The sequence below is a fragment of the Amblyraja radiata genome, chromosome 29, assembly GCF_010909765.2.
Source record: "Amblyraja radiata isolate CabotCenter1 chromosome 29, sAmbRad1.1.pri, whole genome shotgun sequence".
Taxonomy (NCBI): domain Eukaryota; kingdom Metazoa; phylum Chordata; class Chondrichthyes; order Rajiformes; family Rajidae; genus Amblyraja; species Amblyraja radiata.
The window spans coordinates 12,288,818-12,307,734 of NC_045984.1; the positions used below are offsets into that span (position 1 = coordinate 12,288,818).

Below are 18,917 nucleotides of genomic sequence, written 5' to 3' on the forward strand. Positions count from 1 at the left end.
CTCTGTGAAAGGTCACCTCAGATCCTTTAAATCTTTCCCCTCTCATGTTTACTCCATGTGCTCTGGCTTTAGACTCCTCTACCCTGGGGAAAAGACTGTGATCATCCACCTTATCAGTGCCCTTCATGGTTTTATAGAACCCTGTAATGTCATCCCTCAGTCTCCTACAATGCAGGAAGAAAGTCCCAGCCTGTCCAGAATCTCTTGAGAGTTCAAGCATTGACATAGAAGACAACCATTTAGGCCCATCATGTCGACATTAGTCCATCTATTCCAACTGCAAAGTCAAATCTGCAGGCCTATATTTAGCACATTTTCTTTCTCCCTACATTTTCACCAACTCTCCAAAGATTCCAGCATTCATCTACACACTAGGAGCACTTAAGAGTAGGGAATCCGTACATTTTTGGAGTGTAGGAGGTAGCCCAAGCACCTGGAGGAAGCCTAAGCGGTCCAAGGAAGATCGTGCAAACTCCACGCTGACAGCACCCGAGGTTAAGATCGAAGCCATGTCCGTGGCGCTTTGAGGCAGCTGCTTCACTGCCTGTTCCAACTTGCATTCTACAGGACGAGGAGTAAGACTGAAGGGGCTTTGGAGTTTCAGGACAAAAATGGATCAGACGTTCACTCCCGCTATTTATTATGGAATCATTCCAGAATGCCTGCAGGTACGGCTTCTTCATGACATTACCCAGATACCTGAACAGGGAGTCAGACACCACTTGAAACTCTTCCAGCCTTCAGTAAAATAAACATTTAAAAATAAATTTATGGGGAACCGGTTACTACCTACTCTTCCATGGTGGACATTTAGAGTTACAAGTACTCTCAATGTCCCTTTCCCTTTCAAAAATAAAAATACAAACAAAACAAATTTGTTTTGTTACTAATATAAAGGGTTTTAAGCAAAAGTCTAAAAGAAAATCTATTCTGTGTCTTATTAATAATTCTGATGAAAATAATTAAGGGTAGAATTACATCATTGTGTAGTAAGTTCTTTACTGAACCGTATGCAGAAAAGGAATTTTGCTGTGCCTCAGTACGTGTGATAAGCAAGTACCACTGAACCATGTAAGCATGCAAGTACAGCAGGCAGTGAAGAAAGCAAATGGCATGTTAGCCTTCATAGCGAGCAAATTTGAGTATAGGAGCTAGGAGCTCCTACTGCAGTTGTACAAGGGCCATGGCGAGACTGCACCTGGCATATTGTGTGCAGTTTTGGTCTCCTAATTTGAGGAAGGATATTCTTGTTATTGAGGTAGTGCAGTGTGGGTTCTTCAGACTATTTCCGGCAAGGCGGGACTGACTTGTGATGAAAGAATGGATCGACTGGCCATATATTCACTGGAATTTGGAGCGATGAGAGGGGATCTTAAAGAAACACATAAAATTCTTAAGGGATTGGACAGGCTAGATGCAAGAAAAATGTTCCCGATATTGGGGCAGTCCAGAACCAGGGGCAACAGTTTAAGAATCAGGGGTAGGCCATTTAGGACTGAGATGAGGAAAAACGTTTTCATCCAGAGAGTTGTGAATCTGCGGAACTCTCTGCCACAGAAGGCAGCGGAGGCCAATTAACTGGATGTTTTCAAGAGAGCGTTAGATATAGCTCTTAAGGCGAACAGAATCAAGGGATATGGGAAGAAAGCAGGAACGGGGTACTGATTTTGTTTGATCAGCCATGATCATATTGAATGATCGGAGGGCCGAATGGTCTACTCCTGCACCTATTTTGTATGTATGTATGTATGTATGTATGTATCTATGTATGTTGTATGTAACCATTAAATCTCTTGAGAAGGGAGCAGTTTGGTTAAAAAATATTTAAGAATAAAGCAAAATGATGAAGGTGAATTCATGAACTATTGCCAAAGAATTGTTGTCCATCCTTACTATAAATTGTTCATGTTCAAGTTACATTTATTGTCACATGCACCAATTGGTACAGTGAGATATGAGTTGGATGGACCTGAAATATATTTTGTTTCTCTCTCCACAAATACTGTCTGACCTGCTGACTCTTTGTGGAATTTTCAGGGATCGTTTCAGATTTCCGACATCTGCGGAATATTGCTTCCAATCCTGGACTCTTTGGCCTCTTTCCAATTTGGCCTCTTTGATATCGATAGTCAATGGCCATTTTTTTAGGCTCATTCATGAAAAACGCCTCTTGGTGTTCTGACTTCTGACAATTATCCTCCAGTGACAAGAAGACGGAGAGAAACTTGGACAAAATGAATCAAACAATAGTTTTCCAGCAAGGTTTTCCACCAACGTGTGAATGGACACCTCAAGGTGATCAGATGCGGGGAAGCATTAAAGACGCAAAGAACTGCAGATGCTGGATTACAAAAATAAAGAAAGATCTCAACCTGAAACTTCACCAATTCCTTTTCTCCAGTGATGCTGTCTGACCCGCTGAGTTACTCCAGCTTTGTGTCTATCTTCGGTTTAAACCAGCATCCACAGTTCCTTCCTAAACAATTCCAACATTAAAACTTCTTTGCTCTCTTCAATTGCGCTCTGTGAACAGTAGCACAACCAGAAACACATTGTGTATGGTTAAAACCCACTTGGCTGCTCTACACCAGAGACAACAGGAAGTAACATCTAACATCAATCTCGTTAGATAAACTGCCAGTGAATTGATGACTCATGGAAGCATCCAGTGACATATCAGAAAGGAAATCATTTGTTGCCTTGGATACTAAAAAAATTGGTTTGTTAAAAGCCAACGGTTGCATCCTGATAGCCAGAAAGATAATCTCAACACTAGGTTCTACAGACGCCTTCATATCAAAACTATCTGTCCACATTAACATCCTATTATTCTCTGCTCATTTGGTCTCTAACAGATTCTGATTTCACTACCACACGAGGAAAGTGCTGAATAAACCATGCATGGTGAGTGTATATCATCGCGACAAACTTCAGATGAGTAGGCAGGCCCACTGAAACATTTCAGCCTAGAAACCTCCAAGATTCGGTGGCCATTTCTTTGGGAATTAAACAGGTACTCAAGCCTCCTTTAGTTTAGTTTAGCTTAGAATTTAGTTCAGAGAAGCAGCACAGAAACAGGCCCTTCGGCCCACTGAGTCCGTGCCGAACAGCGATCCCCACACATTAACACCATCCTACGCACACTCGGGACAATTTACAATTTTACCAATTAGCCTACAAACCTATACACCTTTGGTGTATGGGTGGAACCCGGAGCGCCCGAAGAAAACCTACGCGATCACCAGGAGAATGTACAAACTCCGTGCAGACAGTACCTGTAGTCAAGATCGAACCCGGGTCTCTGGCACTGTAAGGCAGCAACTCTAGCGCTGTACCTCTGTGCTGCCCTCCTCTCTGTTTTAGTCAACCTTGGCCACAGTGCTTGCCTGTATTGTTTTGAAGACATCGAAGCTGATTTTTATAAACTTACCCTTTATTAGTGGAGTCATCACTGACAAGGAGAATAGTTTCTGCCCGTCCCATGATGATGATGGTGAGCTGCTGTCTAACACCATTGCCACCCTTCAGTGCCACCATTTCCCACCCGCCCCCCCAAGGAATAGCGACACACTTCCAGATTGGGACCGTGGGGAGCTCGGAAAGAAACCCTCATGTGAGGATATTCTCTTGTTCTTGCTGCCCTTACCCTGCCAGATTGGGAAGGGCTGTCAGAGACCATAAGACCACGACAGAGGCACAGAATTAGGCCATTCAGCCCATCAAGTCTGCTATACCATTCGATCATGGCTGATCTATTTTTCCCTCTCTAACCCCACTCTTGGGTTTTTTCGCCTCACAACCTTTGACACACCACCTAATCATGAACCTATCAATCTCCGCTTTAAAAATACCCAATGGCTTGGCCTCCACAGCCCTTGTGGCAGTGAATTCCAGATTCACCCCCCTCTGGCTGAATAAATTCCTCCTCATCTCTATTCTAAAGGTAGGTCTTTTTTTTTTGAGGCTGTGTCCTCTGGTGCTGGACTCTCCCACAATTGGTAACATCCTCTCCACATCCACTCTATCTACATCTGCTCTATCTAGGTGCAGCCTAGGCAAGACAGAATGCAGGGCATTTTATGCTGGCACGAATGGGGAGTGAACACATCAAGTTAAAATTAATGTTACCAGCTTGCCGCTACAAATCGCAGTTGAGCTGTTCCAGTGATCAGTATCCAGTCAGTAATGTTTTCTTTAAATCTCATCTGAATTGGACATCACAGGAGTGATGCAAGGAGTGGAGGGATTTGGATCATGTGCAGGCAGGTGAGATTAGTTTATATGAGCATTATGTTCATCACAGACATTGCTAGCCAAAGGGCCTGTGCTGTGTTGTACTTTTCGATGTTCTATGTTGAATGTTCTATGAATTAACTGCTCCACACCCGAGATCCATATCCATTATGATGCTGCAGTTTTCCAGTATAAAGTCGCCACAAATCCCGGAACCGCAGAATACCCACACCACAGCTATGTCCCCTCCAGATCTCCTTTAACCGCTGAGATGAATCCCAGATTCTCAGGTTTATCTCTGAAGTTCTGCATTTGGAAACCAAATATAATTTTACATGCAATTAAAAATCTAAAAATCCGCTGGAAATGTGAACTAACATTGACCCGAAATGTTAACTCTGTTTCTGCCTGAGAGCTTTCCAGCATTGTCTGTTTTGATTCCAACTCTGGGGAGTGTTGTAGAACAGACGGATCTAGGAGTAAAGGTACATTGTTCCTTGAAAGTGGCATCACAGGTAGTAAGGGTAGTCAAGAAGGCTTTCAGCACATTGGCCTTCATGCACTGCCCTCCCACTTGTTTATATTAAGCACATTCTGCAATCTTCCTGTTTATCTCCGACCGTGTCGCGGGAAAGTTCCCTGCTTGACGTATCCATTTTCCACACCTCTCATATTCAACTCCCTCTCATCTACGTGGCCTTTAGTGCCGATTCCAACTCAACAGCAACCAGCTATGAATAGGTTTAACTCATGCTAACGATCTGTTGACCTTCGACAAGTGCTATAACAAAATTTAAAAGATATTTGGATTGGTAAATCAATAGGAAGGGTTTAGGGGGGTATGGGCCAAATGCAGGCAGGTGGATTACCATTGATGGGACATTGTTGTTGGCAAGGGCAATTTGGGCTAAAGCACCTGTTTCCGTGCTGTATCATTTTTTTTTAACCTCACTAATCCAGCATGGGGGCACTCCAAAGTGAAGGAACAAGGAGAACTCAGCAGTATGATCCAATATCTTCACTGGTGTATAAGAGCACACACCTAACAACACACAACCTCAACACCATTTAAGACAAGGAGGGCCATTTAATAACTCAGCAGGTCAGGCAACAAAAGAAATAGGTAACGTGGAGGAAAAGAATAGGTAACGTTTCGGGTCAGAATGCTTCTTCAGTCTCGACCTGATATGTCACCTATTCTTGTTCTCCAGAGATACTGCCTGACCCGCTGAGTTACTCCAATATTTTGTGTCAATCTTCAGGATAAACCAGCATCTGCAGTTCCTCCCTACACATGTGCTTTGCTATCACTGAGGAACCCATGTGCCTGCCTCTGATCACTAACCGACCCGAGACATCCACTCCATCTACCACTATGCACCGTGACTATAGTGTGCACCCACTGCATCTAAATGCACTGCCACAATTCAACGCACCAGCCCATCAGCCACCTCTACCAGCAGGTCCTTTCTCATCACTGGTTAAAAAGTCTGGAATGTTATACGCAACCCCACCCTGAGTATTTACGCTACAACTGTTTCAAAAGGCACCTCACACCATTACATTTAATTAGTGATTGATGGAATTTGTTCTTGAGAAGGTGCCATAGAGTCATGAGGCATGGAAGCAGGCCCTTCGGCCCAACGCGTCCATGCTTGCCAAGATGCCCCATCTTAGCTAGTCCCATTTGCCCCAGTTTGTCCCAAATTCCTCTAATTAATTCCCATCCATCCACTTGTCCAAAAGACCAAGAGTCAAAGAGTCATACCACATGGAAACAAAATGGCAGTGTTGAGGTGCCTTCTTGAATGCCTTGAATGAACAGCTGCAACATCCAAACTGCAAAACCAGTAAATAAATCAATTAGCTTACGTCAAAAAAGACAATTCCAAGAAAATTATTGCCCTGTTTCTTTCTTTTTATTTCATGGCGCACTATCCACCCTTCTTAACTGTATGTTTTGATGGCAATACTATGGCTGCTGCAGCCCAGGAGTGGAGATGTGAAATACCGTTCAGAGTTAGAGACCATTTTAGATAAAGTATTTGCTTCGGAACTGGTTATTGTAGAGACTGTACTCACAGGGGCGAATAAATGAGAATTTCCTGTTTCACTGTGGCAGACCACAACGTTGCTGAGAGGAAACTAAAGGTCAGCATTGTGCAAGTTTGTACTGTCACAAGTAGAAAAACATCATTTAAGGGAAGGAAGAAAGGAGACTTTTGTTTAAAGGCGTTAGAATTTACTTCTGAATTTTTGTTAACAGGTATCGCTCACTTTAATCATCATCGGTAACCCCACAATTTTCTGCTGGTAATTTTCTGTTTTTAAAAATTGCTCTTTAATGACTGGGTTTAGTTCAGATCTACAACATGGAATCAGGCCTTTCAGCCCATGGAGTCAATCTCAAGTTCTATGTTATCCCACTTCCTCATCCACACCCTGCAATTTTACAGAGGCCTATCAACCTGCAAACCCACTCATCTTCGGGATGTGGAAGGAAACGGGAGCAGCTGGAGGAAACCCACGCGCACAGGGAGAACGTGCAAATTTCTTCCACACGGTGCCCGAGGTCAAGATGGGTCTCTGCTGCTCGGAGGCAGCAGCATCTCTACCAGCTGCACCACTGTGCCATACGTAGTCATGCTGACTAAGATCACATGCATGGTCAAGGTCTTCACAGCCATCACAACTGATGTCCTATGGGCACTTTCTTTACTTTAGCCTTTATTTTTACATTTAAAGATGGCCCAGGTGGTGAAAGTTTAACCTTTGACCTTCCAACTCCACCCAAGGAGAGATTTTCACTGTCCACATGTTCAAGTTTGAATCAACTAGTGCTTGTTGCATTGTTGCAAGTGGAGTAACATACACAACTTGTGTGATGTGGTGATCGATGGTTGGCGTGAACTCCATGGGTCAAAGTTGTGTATCTGAGCTAAACTTAGTCATTAAAGAGTAATTTTTAAAACAGAAAATTACTAACAGAAAACGTTTCAGGAAACCAGAGCATCCGGAGGACGCTCACTCAGTCACAGTTGAGTAAAACACAAACTGGGTCAGGCAGCATCTTGGGAGGATATGCATAGGTGACATTCAGGACAGGGCTCTTCTTTAGACTGGAAGATGATCCACTGAATTACCCCAGCACGGTGTTTTACTGAATGTTCAGACATTTGGAGTTGTTGTTGATCAAGCTCTTACCTGAATGGTGTTGAGTTTCTTGAAAGCTGTTTGAGCTATACTCATGAGAGCAAGATGGGAGTGATTTATCAAACACCTGACTTGCAGAGAGTGGAAACCTAGTGAGTGGCCAAATAAAGGATTGTTTGGACTTTGTAGAAGGAAAAGCAATGGACTTAAAACTTCTAGTGCCTGCTGTTCAAGGTGGGTGGACATCTTCAGAGTGTAGTCCAATAAAAGCCATACTGTAGTTAAGTTTAGATCAGTTTAGAGAAACAGGCCCTTCAGCCCACTGTGTCCACGCCGACTTTCAATCAACCATTCACTCTAGTTCTTTCTTATCACATTTTCTTACCCACTCATTTTTACAGAGGCCAATTAATCTACAACCCGCATGTCTACGCGATGTGGGAGGAAACTGGAGCAGCCGGAGGAAACCTACGCGACCAAAGTCAATACATAGACAGCACCCGAGGTCAAGATCAAACCCTTGTCTCTGGCGCTGTGAGGTAGCAGCTCCACCCGCTGCGCCACTGTGCCGCCCATAGTGTTCTTTATATTTCATGTTTAGCTGTTTCACCACATTAAGGGACGTCAGTATTTATGTTATCTATTGTTGCTTCCTGTGCTCAGTAAAACAATTTAAGAGATAAAGTGTTTACGTTTTGTTTTTCACCCCATTTATAGAAATCGTGATTTATTGCGAAATATTGAGCAGGAAATAATATGGCCAGGATCGGCAGATGGGTTAGTGCAGGACATGACAGGTACAAGGTACAAAGACATGACAGGATCGATGCAGGAAAAACAGAGTAGATGCAGGAAATATGTTCCCAACGTTGGGGGAGTCCAGAACCAGGGGTCCCAGTTTAAGAATAAGGGGCAAGCCATTTAGGACTGAGGTGAGGAAACACTTTTTTCACCCAGAATTGTGAATTTGTGGAATTCTCTGCCACAGAAGGCAGTGGAGGCCAATTCACTGGATGTTTTCAAGAGAGAGTTATTAGAAAACAGCCAAATAAGTAAACAGGACCATGTTATCCAGTTTTGTTGCTGTTGCCCAATTCAACAGGTCTCCGATTCCACTGGAACCAGGTATTTTAGGTTATATTGGCAACACATTGATACAGCTGGGAGAATTGGTGCCTCACAGCACCAGAGACCAGGGTTCAAACCTGACCTCGGGTGCTGTCTTCTCTTTTTTTTCCTTTTCTTTTTTTTCTTTTTCTTCTCTTCCTTTTTTTTCTTTTTTCTTTTTTTTTTCATTCTTTTTTAAAATTGTATTTATTTATTCACCTATTTATTTATCTGTTTGTTTTTCTGGCCATCTTTTCCCCCCCCTTTATTTATTTATTTTTTTATTTTATTTTATTTGATTTAATTTAATTTAATTTAATTTCAAAATAGACTTTATTCGAGAAATAAATGAATACAATACATGATCCTTACAAAGCTCCATCCAATATTCTTAGAGGCTATACATACATTCAATACTGTTTACAAAATTACACGATTTTACCCCCCACCTGCTATCTGATTCTCACCCATTGATTTGGACTGCACTACAGATATCAGTGTAGAGCAGTTAGATCCAATTCCTGATTCACTCTCCAAAGCCCATTTTGGAGAGCACGTCCCTCATATACGTGTGCGATATCCTGTCGAAGGCCTTCTCCTGGTCCAAGCTGCCCACCCTGAGTCAGGCATGTTGAGGCTAATCATATCTAAGCCATACATTGCAGTCTTCCACACCCATCACCCCCCTCCAATGCCCCGCCTCTACTAGAACACAGTGAGAGAATCAAGCCCAAGAATTTCTAATTTCTATGCCTTGTGACCACATTTGGTAGAAAATTTAACCACCTGTTTCACTGGAGGAGCTAACAATACTATTGTAAAGCAACGTACATGACACCATCATTCTATGGACCTAGACCATGCAAATAATTGATGAATTAAACACAGTGTTTGCTTAAACCACTTGAGATTGTTAAATAGAGCAGGTTGTCGATGTGTGGTATACTACACACTCTCTCCCCACTCAGAACCATACACAGAGTGAGAGAATTTCATCACAGGATGCAAATGGAAAATGCACGCAGGAAACAACGTCTGAGACCTGACTGCAAGAAGCCGGGCACTTACAGCAAATAAAATGTAATCAAGCAAAATGATGAAACCTTCAGCATTGACAGGCAGGGTACCTGGTAAGTCAGGCCACCATTTCCGGAGATGTCCACTCACCTTCTAAGACAATGTCCTTCAGTTTCTCCACCGTCTCTGCGAACCTGGCCACGTCCCGCAGTAGATGGGTGATCTCCTCCACCTCGAGGCCCTCGCTGCTATCTGAACTGCCAGCGCCAGGGGTCTTGTACCCTTTGTTGCCTCCCCACGTCCTGGTGGTGCCGATTGTGAAAGCCGCAGCACTGGAGTGTCTGCTCAGGGTGGCGGGCCTCTTGAGAGTGTTGACACCACTCGGACTAGAACTGAGCTTGGTCAAGGAGGTGTTCCCAGCAGATAGTTCAGACAAAGAGCCGGCTTGTGAGACCGATACCTCGACAGCATCTTTACGAGGCAGCTCCTGTCAAGGCAATAGGAAAGAGTCACAAAACCATGCTAATCAGCAGACTAGAAATCAATATGGGATGAACATCTACTGCAGAAGGCAGGTCCTGATTCAACCTCAAACTCCACAAACTGCTTTAGGATTAGGTTTATTGTTGTCACTTGGCCCAAGGTACTCTGAAAGGTTTTGTGTAGGAAGGAACTGCAGATGGTGGTTTACACCAAAGAGAGGGACAAAAAGCTGGAGTAACTCTTCGGGTCAGGCAGCATCTCTGGAGAAAAGGAATAGGTGAGAGGTCGGGTCGAGACCTTTTTTCAGACAGTCAAGGGAGAGGGAAACGTTTTGTTTTACATGCTATCCGATCAAATCAGATTCTAATCAAGCCAAACTCAAGTACATAGGTCGAATAAAGAGAACGATACAGTGTGCCGAATATAGTTCTCTGCAATTCCAGAGAAAAATTCCAATGTCCGCAATCAGGTAGGTTGGAGGATTGGCAATGTACCTTAGTTTGTGGAAGGACTCTGCAGAACTCAGATAGGAGAAATAATCTCCTTATTTAAAACTAGTATGCCGTTGCAGAGGATCAGGCAACATCCCTGGAAAACATGGACAGGTGACGTTTCGGGTTGGGACCCTTCGTATAGGTGAACATGTAATATGTAACTTTTAGCAAACAACGGTTTATGTGATCGATCTTGATTAGATTTCTGATGCCACCTTCTGCTTTCTTGTAATAATCAGCACCGATTTTCAGGTGAGCAAAGGATTCAAAGTTAATTTTTAAAAAGGAGAAATACCACCTGTAGAGGTTACACCGTCAAATATCAAGTAATAAAAGTAACGGAAGTCAACTTGACTGATCTGTTGTTAAAGTTGAGAAAGAATATGGGGAAAGAATAGGCAAATGTAATGCAGTTCAAACTTTTCTATGTTAGTTTTTGTAATTTTCCTTCATGCCAGAAGCTTCATTAGTTTAAGGTTAAATATTACAATTATATGTGTTGACTAAATCACTTATTAAAAATACCAAGAAGATGATAACTGGTTGGATTTTTCATCGGTTAAGGTTTTTCCCAGACAGTACCCAAGGTCAAGATGGGTCTCTGGTGCTATCAGGGCAGCAGCACTACCAGCTGCACCATCCGTAGTCATGCTGACTAAGATCACATGCATGTTCAACGTCTTCACAGCTACCACAACTGATGTCCTATGGGCACTTTTGTCACTTTAGCCTTTACTTTTACATTCACAGATGTCCCAGGTAGAGTGAAAGTTTAACCTTTGACCTTCCAACACCACCCAAGGAGAGATTGTCACTGTCCACGTGTTCATCATCATCATCGTTGATAACATCAATGGGCACGGTGTCTTACAATGCTGTGTACGACAGTGATCTCTACTTCTACTGAAGTGTGGATGGCCGTTGGCTCGTTAGGAGCTCATCCGCCCTTTGACAGGTCTTGTTTTTAGTCCTGCTGGAGGTCCACTGCCCCCTCCTCACCTGGCAAATCAGGTGGGGGAGACGGTTTAGTCGCCGACTATCCGACCATGAAGCAGGTAGCACGAGATAACATGGTACCTGTGGCAGGGGGAACTCCCCCCCGACCTGACCCACATGTTCAAGTTTGGATCAACTACTGCTTGTTGCATTGTTGCAAGTGGGATAACATAGAACTTGTGTGGTGGTGATCGATGGTTGGCGTGGACCTGGTTCTTCTGCCAATAGTTCAACACATATTCACATCTTAGACTATCTTGTAGACAGCAGCGGGAAGCTCCCTGGTTTGTTTCAATTATTAACAATTTACTGTTTGGAAGCCAAACTATTATCTCAACTAAAAACCATCAAAGATTTTTGTGAATGCCGAAATTAAGGCAAGGAAACCGATGTGATAAGCTGTGTGTTTCCACGCACTAATTCCATGAAATCTCTTTGAAACATTATTAATAAGCTCTATATGTGTGCATCTTTTGCAACTTCAGGTGGAGTATAAATACATCAGCAGAGGGTGGGGTAAGTACAGAATGATGGAGTCCCAAGATGCTGACTAAAGTAGCACATTAGAGTCATAGAGTGATAGATACAAGGGAGCAAAGTAATCTCAAACCCAGGTAGTAGGTGAATCTAACCCAGACCTAAACTAAATCCAAACTTGCTCAATCTATATCCAATAATGCCGAAACTGGAAATCCAAGAGAAAAAAAACAAGTACCAGAATTACTGAGCAGGTTCGGTGGTCTCAGCATCGAGGGAAAATGTGAAACGTTTGGATTACTGATAGCTTTCCAGAGGAAGGCAATCAATGTACAGCCTAACCCCAGAGCACCAATATACTGCATCTTCAATCAGTCTGAAGAAGGGTCCCAACCCGAAACGTCACCTATCCAGATTCTCCGGGGATGCCCCCTGACCCGCTGAGTTACACCAGCACTTTATGTCTTTCCGGCATCTTCAAAGTATTTGGGTAATAATCAAGAATATAAAATGTTCTCCCTATGCACTCTTTAGGATTAAGCTGAGTTTTGATGCCTTTGCTACTTAACCTAAGGTGATGGAACTAAACATGGAGAGAATGAAGTTAAAATCTCCCCAGAGCTCAGCACCCACCCCAGGTTACTTCACGATTTCACCATCAGAGAGCTATGGATGATATTTTGTTCAACTGTGTTGGAAATATACCCAGTAATATGTCATCTTTGTTTTCGCATTGTTCAGTGTGCTGCGTATTGTTTTATTTCCATACTCATGTTCGTTGACAGCTGCAGTATCATGTTCCATATTTCCACAGATGTCATGTTGCAATATTTTACTGACTCTCTTCACTTTTCCTGATTTCAAAAGCGTAGTGAAGTGTTTTAAAGTTGAAATTTTTTTCCATGCTAATTGCACCAGAGAGTTAGACATTCCAAATCTTTGGTACCTGGTGATAGCAGGTGCATGGATCTGAAATGGATTTTCACTTCTCACTGCCAACACTGAGTAACATCGTCATCAGCTACCGAGCTCAACTCAAACACAGACACAGGAAGCTGACTTCACAAACAGGCAGATCAACTCGGCTAAAGAAAGTTTTATATCACCGCACATCGTGGAATTGCAGTTCATGCATCAATTCCTCCCAAGGCTGATATTTGTCCAAAAAGAAATCACAAACAGTTAAAGTACAATTTAGTGATTTCAAGATAAGGACCAGTGAAGTGACTGCCAGATTATTCCCTTAAATGGTGTCAACTGCGCCTTTCTGTAGCGTAGGTTTATCGAACTTGTTCTGCGCAGGTGTCAATTTCTTATGGCAGTGAACCCACACGTGTGTGACCCAGGGATTGCGCGTGCTTCAAAGGTACGACGCAGCCCGCAGGAGGTTGACAACTTAAGACTATCCCAATGAAACGGAACATCCTCATGGGTTTACAGAGGATGACATAAGATATACAGAAACTGCCCATTCAAGCCCAAGACGCATGTGCCAAGTTAATGCTCCACTACTTCTGACTTCCTCATCAACATTTAGTTGGATTGAAAGATACGGCATGGAAACAGGCCCTTCAGCCCATCGAGTTCATGCCGGCCACTCATTCACACTAGATCCACTTTCTCATCCACTGCCTTCACACTAGGGGCAATTTACAGAGGTCACTTAACCTACGAACCAGCACAGGAAACCCATGTGGTCACATGGAGAACATGCACACTCCATGCAGACGGCACCCGAGGTCAGGATCGAACTTAGGTCTCTGGCGCTGTAGGGCAGCACTCTACAAGCAGTGCGGCTGTGCCACCCTAAGTGTGGCCCTGCCTTCCCTTTTCCCACATGGGCTTGTCCATCTTCCCTGAGATGCGTCAACAGTAACTGCAACAATGATTCTCTACAGTGACAAGTTCCACATTCCAGTCCCACTTTGTCATTCCTTTGTCATCGCCTCCAGTGCCTCAGTAACTTTTTGGCGATTCCTTGTTCCGCACTTTCCCAGAGGTGAAAGCATTATTTCTGCAACAACTCTAAAGAGAGGCTCCCTCTGCCTTGCTACCAGAGCCAATAGATAATAGGTGCAGGAGTAGGCCATTTGGCCCTTCAAGCCAGCACTGACATTCAATGTGGTCATGGCTGATCATCCACTATCAGTACCCCGTTCCTGCTTTCTCCCCATATCCCCTGACTCTGCTATCTTCAAGAGCCCTATCTAGCTCTCTATTGAAAGTATCCAGAGAACCGGCCTCCACCGCCCTCTCAGGCAGAGAAAAATTCCACAGACTCACAGACAAAGTGTTTCCTCTTCTCCGTTCTAGATAGCTTACCCCTTATTCTTAAACTGTGGCCCCTGGTTCTGGACTCCCCCAACATGGGAACAGGTTTCCTGCCTCTAGCCTGTCCAAATCCTTAATAATCTTATATGTTTAAATAAGATCCCGTCCCATCCTAAATACTAGAATATACAAGCCACTCCCTACGACTAACACTTAGAGTGCGACCAGCAACCTAATTAGAAGCAAACTACCAATTCATCTTCTTGAGCAAATGGGACCACAGGCGATTCCTCTTTCCACATCTTTGATGAAATTGCAACAACCAAACTCAACAAAATTGTAAAAAAAAAAACACTACTGTTCACAAACATCTTGTGAAACTAACGGAACTCTGGGCGATATTTCTTTAATGTCCTTATGGACCAGGACAGATAAAGGCGATCGACAGACATTACAAACTTTCACATTACACATTACAACTCTCACATTACAAACTTCAGGCTGCTTTCATTTTGAAGAATATTACATGTAGCAGCTTAAAAAAGTGAATGCAAAGAATATAACGAGTTTCCATTGTAATATGCATTTGTCTGAAGATAAATGGAAATATCATGGGTTAAAAGGATTATATAAATGGGTTCAAAATCAACATTACAGATCTAAATTAAAGGGTGAAAATGTCAGAACTACTAGTTGAGCAGCTTCTGTGGAGAGAGAAACAGTTAAAGTTTGACACAAAGTGCTGGAGTAACCCAGCGGGTCAAGTAGCATATCTGGAGAAAAAAGGGCCCTTTTTTCTCCAAAGATGCTGCCTGATCGGCTGAGTAACTTTCTTTGGGATAAACCAGCGACAGCAGTTCTTAGTTTCAACTTAAAGTTTCCAAAAGTTTGCCTACAGGTCATCTATATGCCTCCACGTGTACTGCCTCGCCCACAGACTGTATCTCTCACATTTCGTTCAGTAAATAATATTTTTTTTACAAACTGCAATAAAGAAAGAGACAGGGACAGTTGTTAACATCTGCGGATCTGACGGCATCTCTGGAAGGGAGACAGAGTCAACGTTTCAGTCCCGAGATCCCTGGTCAAAAGTGGGAACTCTTCTCGTCGTGTTCCAACCAACTTTCCACCAACTATTTTGTAACCAATCTTTTTTTTCCCCCACAACCAGTTACTCCACAATTCCGTCTACCCCGTCGCTTCTACAGAATGGTGCTGGGTTGCAAAATGAATGGATATTGAAATAAAGGCAATGTGTGTGACCTGATGCCACCGATCTCTTTGCGTTAGCAAAATAAAACCGGAGTGTGTGTTAGCGCGCCGGTGCCGGAGACTACACGCAGTGAGCTGAAGCACCGTTAGATGGGAGCGACTCATCTCCCAGCCGGGCGATGAAGTATAGATGGGGCAGCTATCAAAGAGCGGGCTCCCGCAACCCGTCTTGTGCACGTTATATCATTTTGTCAGTCTGTTGTAAAGAAAACAGTTTGTAAAACAAAAAAACTGTTGTAAAAAAACACTTTTATTTTGTTTCCAGCTACTATCAGCGTTAATCATAAGCGAGTAAAAAAAAAGCGTAAGGGATTGATATGGCGATATTATTGCACCACTGTAGATTTACACTAACGCACACCTTTCCATGGTGCTGCGAGCTCCCGGCGACGTTTCTCGCCAGGAGTTAAGCATGGGTGACAAGAGGGACATTTACCAAGCGTCTTGCACAAACAGTTCATCTCCCCCGAGTGTTTTCTACCTACCGTGAGCCATACCTTTGGTCGGTTAGGCAGCGCGTCCAGCCCCGCTTTAGACCTGTCTTTCTTGCCCCGCAGCCCCGTGGTGTAAGGGCTGTAGCTGCTTTTGCCGGCGTTTCGCTTGTTGAGCATCCTCCTCTCCTGGCCCTACCTGGACCGGCGAATAACTCACACACAGGGCACCAACTATCCACCCACTTGCCACTTCCCCACTTTACTATTACTTTCTTGGGGATAGGATACAACTCCATTCACCAATGCATTGCATTCCGCCCAGCTCTGCCCTGCTCAGCCAAAGCTGCAAGTGCAGAGGATTTTGCAACCACCCCGAAGATGATTTGGACGCATTCGGATGCTTGCAACTTACAGATGTGCAGTGCGGCACGGGACTTCCTGTTCTGTTTTTCATAGATATCGATGGCGTTTTGATCAATTCTCTTTTCTTGCGAGAGAACATGTTTCCAACCCCGGCGGCGAGCGCTGCCCCTTTTATCCGCCGCTGACTCCTTCTCCTGGGACGTGGAGGACTCGCTCCCCCTCTATCTCTAGCGGTGCCTGCAACCAAGTTGCCGTCCCCCTCACTCTATTCCATGCAGTGTGGTGGCGCCGCGCTGTAACCACAGCCCCCTGCGAGCGGCTGGTGACAGCCAGCGCATTCCGTTACTCTGTCCTCCCCTCGCATGTGACGCCCAGCCGCTCGTCTCATTGGCTTCCAAACAGCTACATACACCTCTCTTTGCAACATTTCAATGCGTTACTCCACCTTTAACGTCTACTCAGGCTGATTACCTGTGAAGCCAGACGATGAGATTATATCCATCTGACATGATCTCCAATCTTGGATACTTGCGGTTGTTTAAGAATGAACTGCAGATGCTGGAAAATCGAAGGTAGACAAAAGTGCTGGAGAAACTCAGCGGGTGCAGCAGCATCTATGGAGCGAAGGAAATAGGCAACGTTTCGTCCCGAAACGTTGCCTATTTCCTTCGCTCCATAGATGCTGCTGCACCCGCTGAGTTTCTCCAGCACTTTTGTCTACCTTGGATACTTGCGGCTTGGGTCACACACTAGAGGTCTCCGAGTCCAGTGCTCTAACTTCGACAAAGGTCATTCGTCTTGTTCAGTTTTGGTTTATTGTCACGTGTACCGAGGTACAGTGAAAAGCTTTTGTTGCGGGCTAACCAGCTGAACCAGGATAGTGCATGATTACAATCGACCCATTCGCGGTGTACAGATACATGATAAGGGAATAACATTTAGTGCAAGGTAAAACCGGTAAAGTCCGATCAAAGTTAGTCTGAGGGTCTCCAAGTGAGGTGGATAGTAGATCAGGACTGCTCTATAGTTGTGGTAGGATGGTTCAGATGCCTGATAGCATCATTGGCGCGCCTTTCCTTTCGAAGGAGCCATCTAATTAACGGCTGCTCTTTCTCCATGCCTCTATATTAATTTGATTTCCGACCATACTTCTTTTCAAAATTGGTTTGGAGGAAGGTGTCAAAAAATAATTATAGAGGTATAGAAACAAGGAACAATTGTGGTGTTAGAGTTAGAGTTGCTGCCTTACAGTGCCAGAGACCTGGGCTCGATCCTGAGTATGGGTATTGTCCTTACGGAGTTTGTACGTTCTCCCTGTGACCTCGTGGGTTTTCTCCGGGTGCTCTGGATTCCTTCCACACACCAAAGACGTACAGGTATGTAGGTTAATTAGCTTTGGTAAAAATTGTAAATTGTTCCTCATGTGTGCAGGACAGTGCTCGTGTACGGGGGTTGATGGTCAAGCGCGGACTCAGTGGGCCGAAGGGCCTGTGGCCAGACTGTATCTCTAAAAATGGATGCTGGTTTACACAAAAGGACATCATGTGCTGGAGTAACTCAACTAGGCAGGCAGCGTCCCTGGAGAACACGGATAGATGGCGTTTCAAGGCAAAACCCTTCTTCAACCTCTCCCTAGAACTCAAGTTGTGGAAGGTCGTTTTCCTGACCAGTGGAATGCGCCTGGGATCAGCGCTGGGCCCGCTGTTATCTACATTAACGAGTTGGATGACAATGTAATTAACATTGTTAGTTTATTTTCAGATGACACCAAAATAGTGGACAGCGAGGAAGGATATCCAAGTTTACAAAGGATGTGGATTAGTTGGGAAGGCAAACCAAGGATTGACAAACGTAATTTAACTTGGACAAGAGTGTGGAGTTGCACTTTGGTATGTCAAACCAGGGCAGGATTTACACAGTAAATGGTAGAGCCCTGGAGAGTGTTAGCATTCATTTCGAGCCAACTTAAATGTAAAAGCCAGGATGTAATTCTGAAGCTTTATAAGGCACTGGTCAGAACACATTCGGAATATTATGAGCAGTGTTGGGACTTGTATCCAAGGGAGGATATGCTGATATTGGAGCAGGCCCAGAGGAGGATTACGAGAATGATCCCGGGCACAATTGGGTTAACGAAAGAGGAGTGCTTGACAGCTCTGGTCCTGTACTCCCTGGAGATAGACAAAAAGTGCCGGAGTAACTCTACGTGTCTGGAGTCTGGAGAAGGGTTTCGGTCCGAAACGTCGCCTATTTCCTTCGCTCCATAGATGTTGCTGTACCCGCTGAGTTTCTCCAGCAATTTTGTGTACCTTCGATCTTCCAGCATCTGCAGTTCCTTCTTGAACACAACTCTACGTGTCTGGCAGCATCACTGGAGTAAAAGGATAGGTGATAATTTAGGTCGGGGCCCCTCTTCAGCCTGAAAGTAAGGGGAGGGTTGGAGCCATTCTACAGACCTTACACACTAGCGACAATTTACAGAAGCCAATTAACCTACAAACCTGCACTTCTTTGGAACATACAAACTCTGAACAGATAGCACCCCTGGTCAGGATGATGCCTGGATCAGATGGTTTCAGCTACAGGGAGAGGTTGGATAGACTTGGATTGCTTTCTC

At 44.1% G+C, this 18,917-nt stretch overlaps 1 protein-coding gene across 2 annotated transcripts in view; it reads right to left on the reverse strand.

Annotated features, from left to right (window-relative positions):
* The window catches only part of arhgap45 (Rho GTPase activating protein 45), a 131,431-nt gene extending 114,833 nt beyond the window's left edge, over positions 1-16,598 (reverse strand). The window contains exons 1-2 of one of the 2 annotated variants that reach the window (XM_033046556.1): positions 16,350-16,598; positions 9,661-9,997 (exon numbers count right to left, since the gene is read on the reverse strand). In XM_033046556.1, coding sequence (XP_032902447.1) covers positions 9,661-9,997; positions 16,350-16,439 — 427 coding nt within the window. In that variant the 5' untranslated portion in view covers positions 16,440-16,598. The other variant, XM_033046555.1, reaches the window with a different exon arrangement.
* Positions 16,599-18,917: the final 2,319 nt, after the last annotated feature.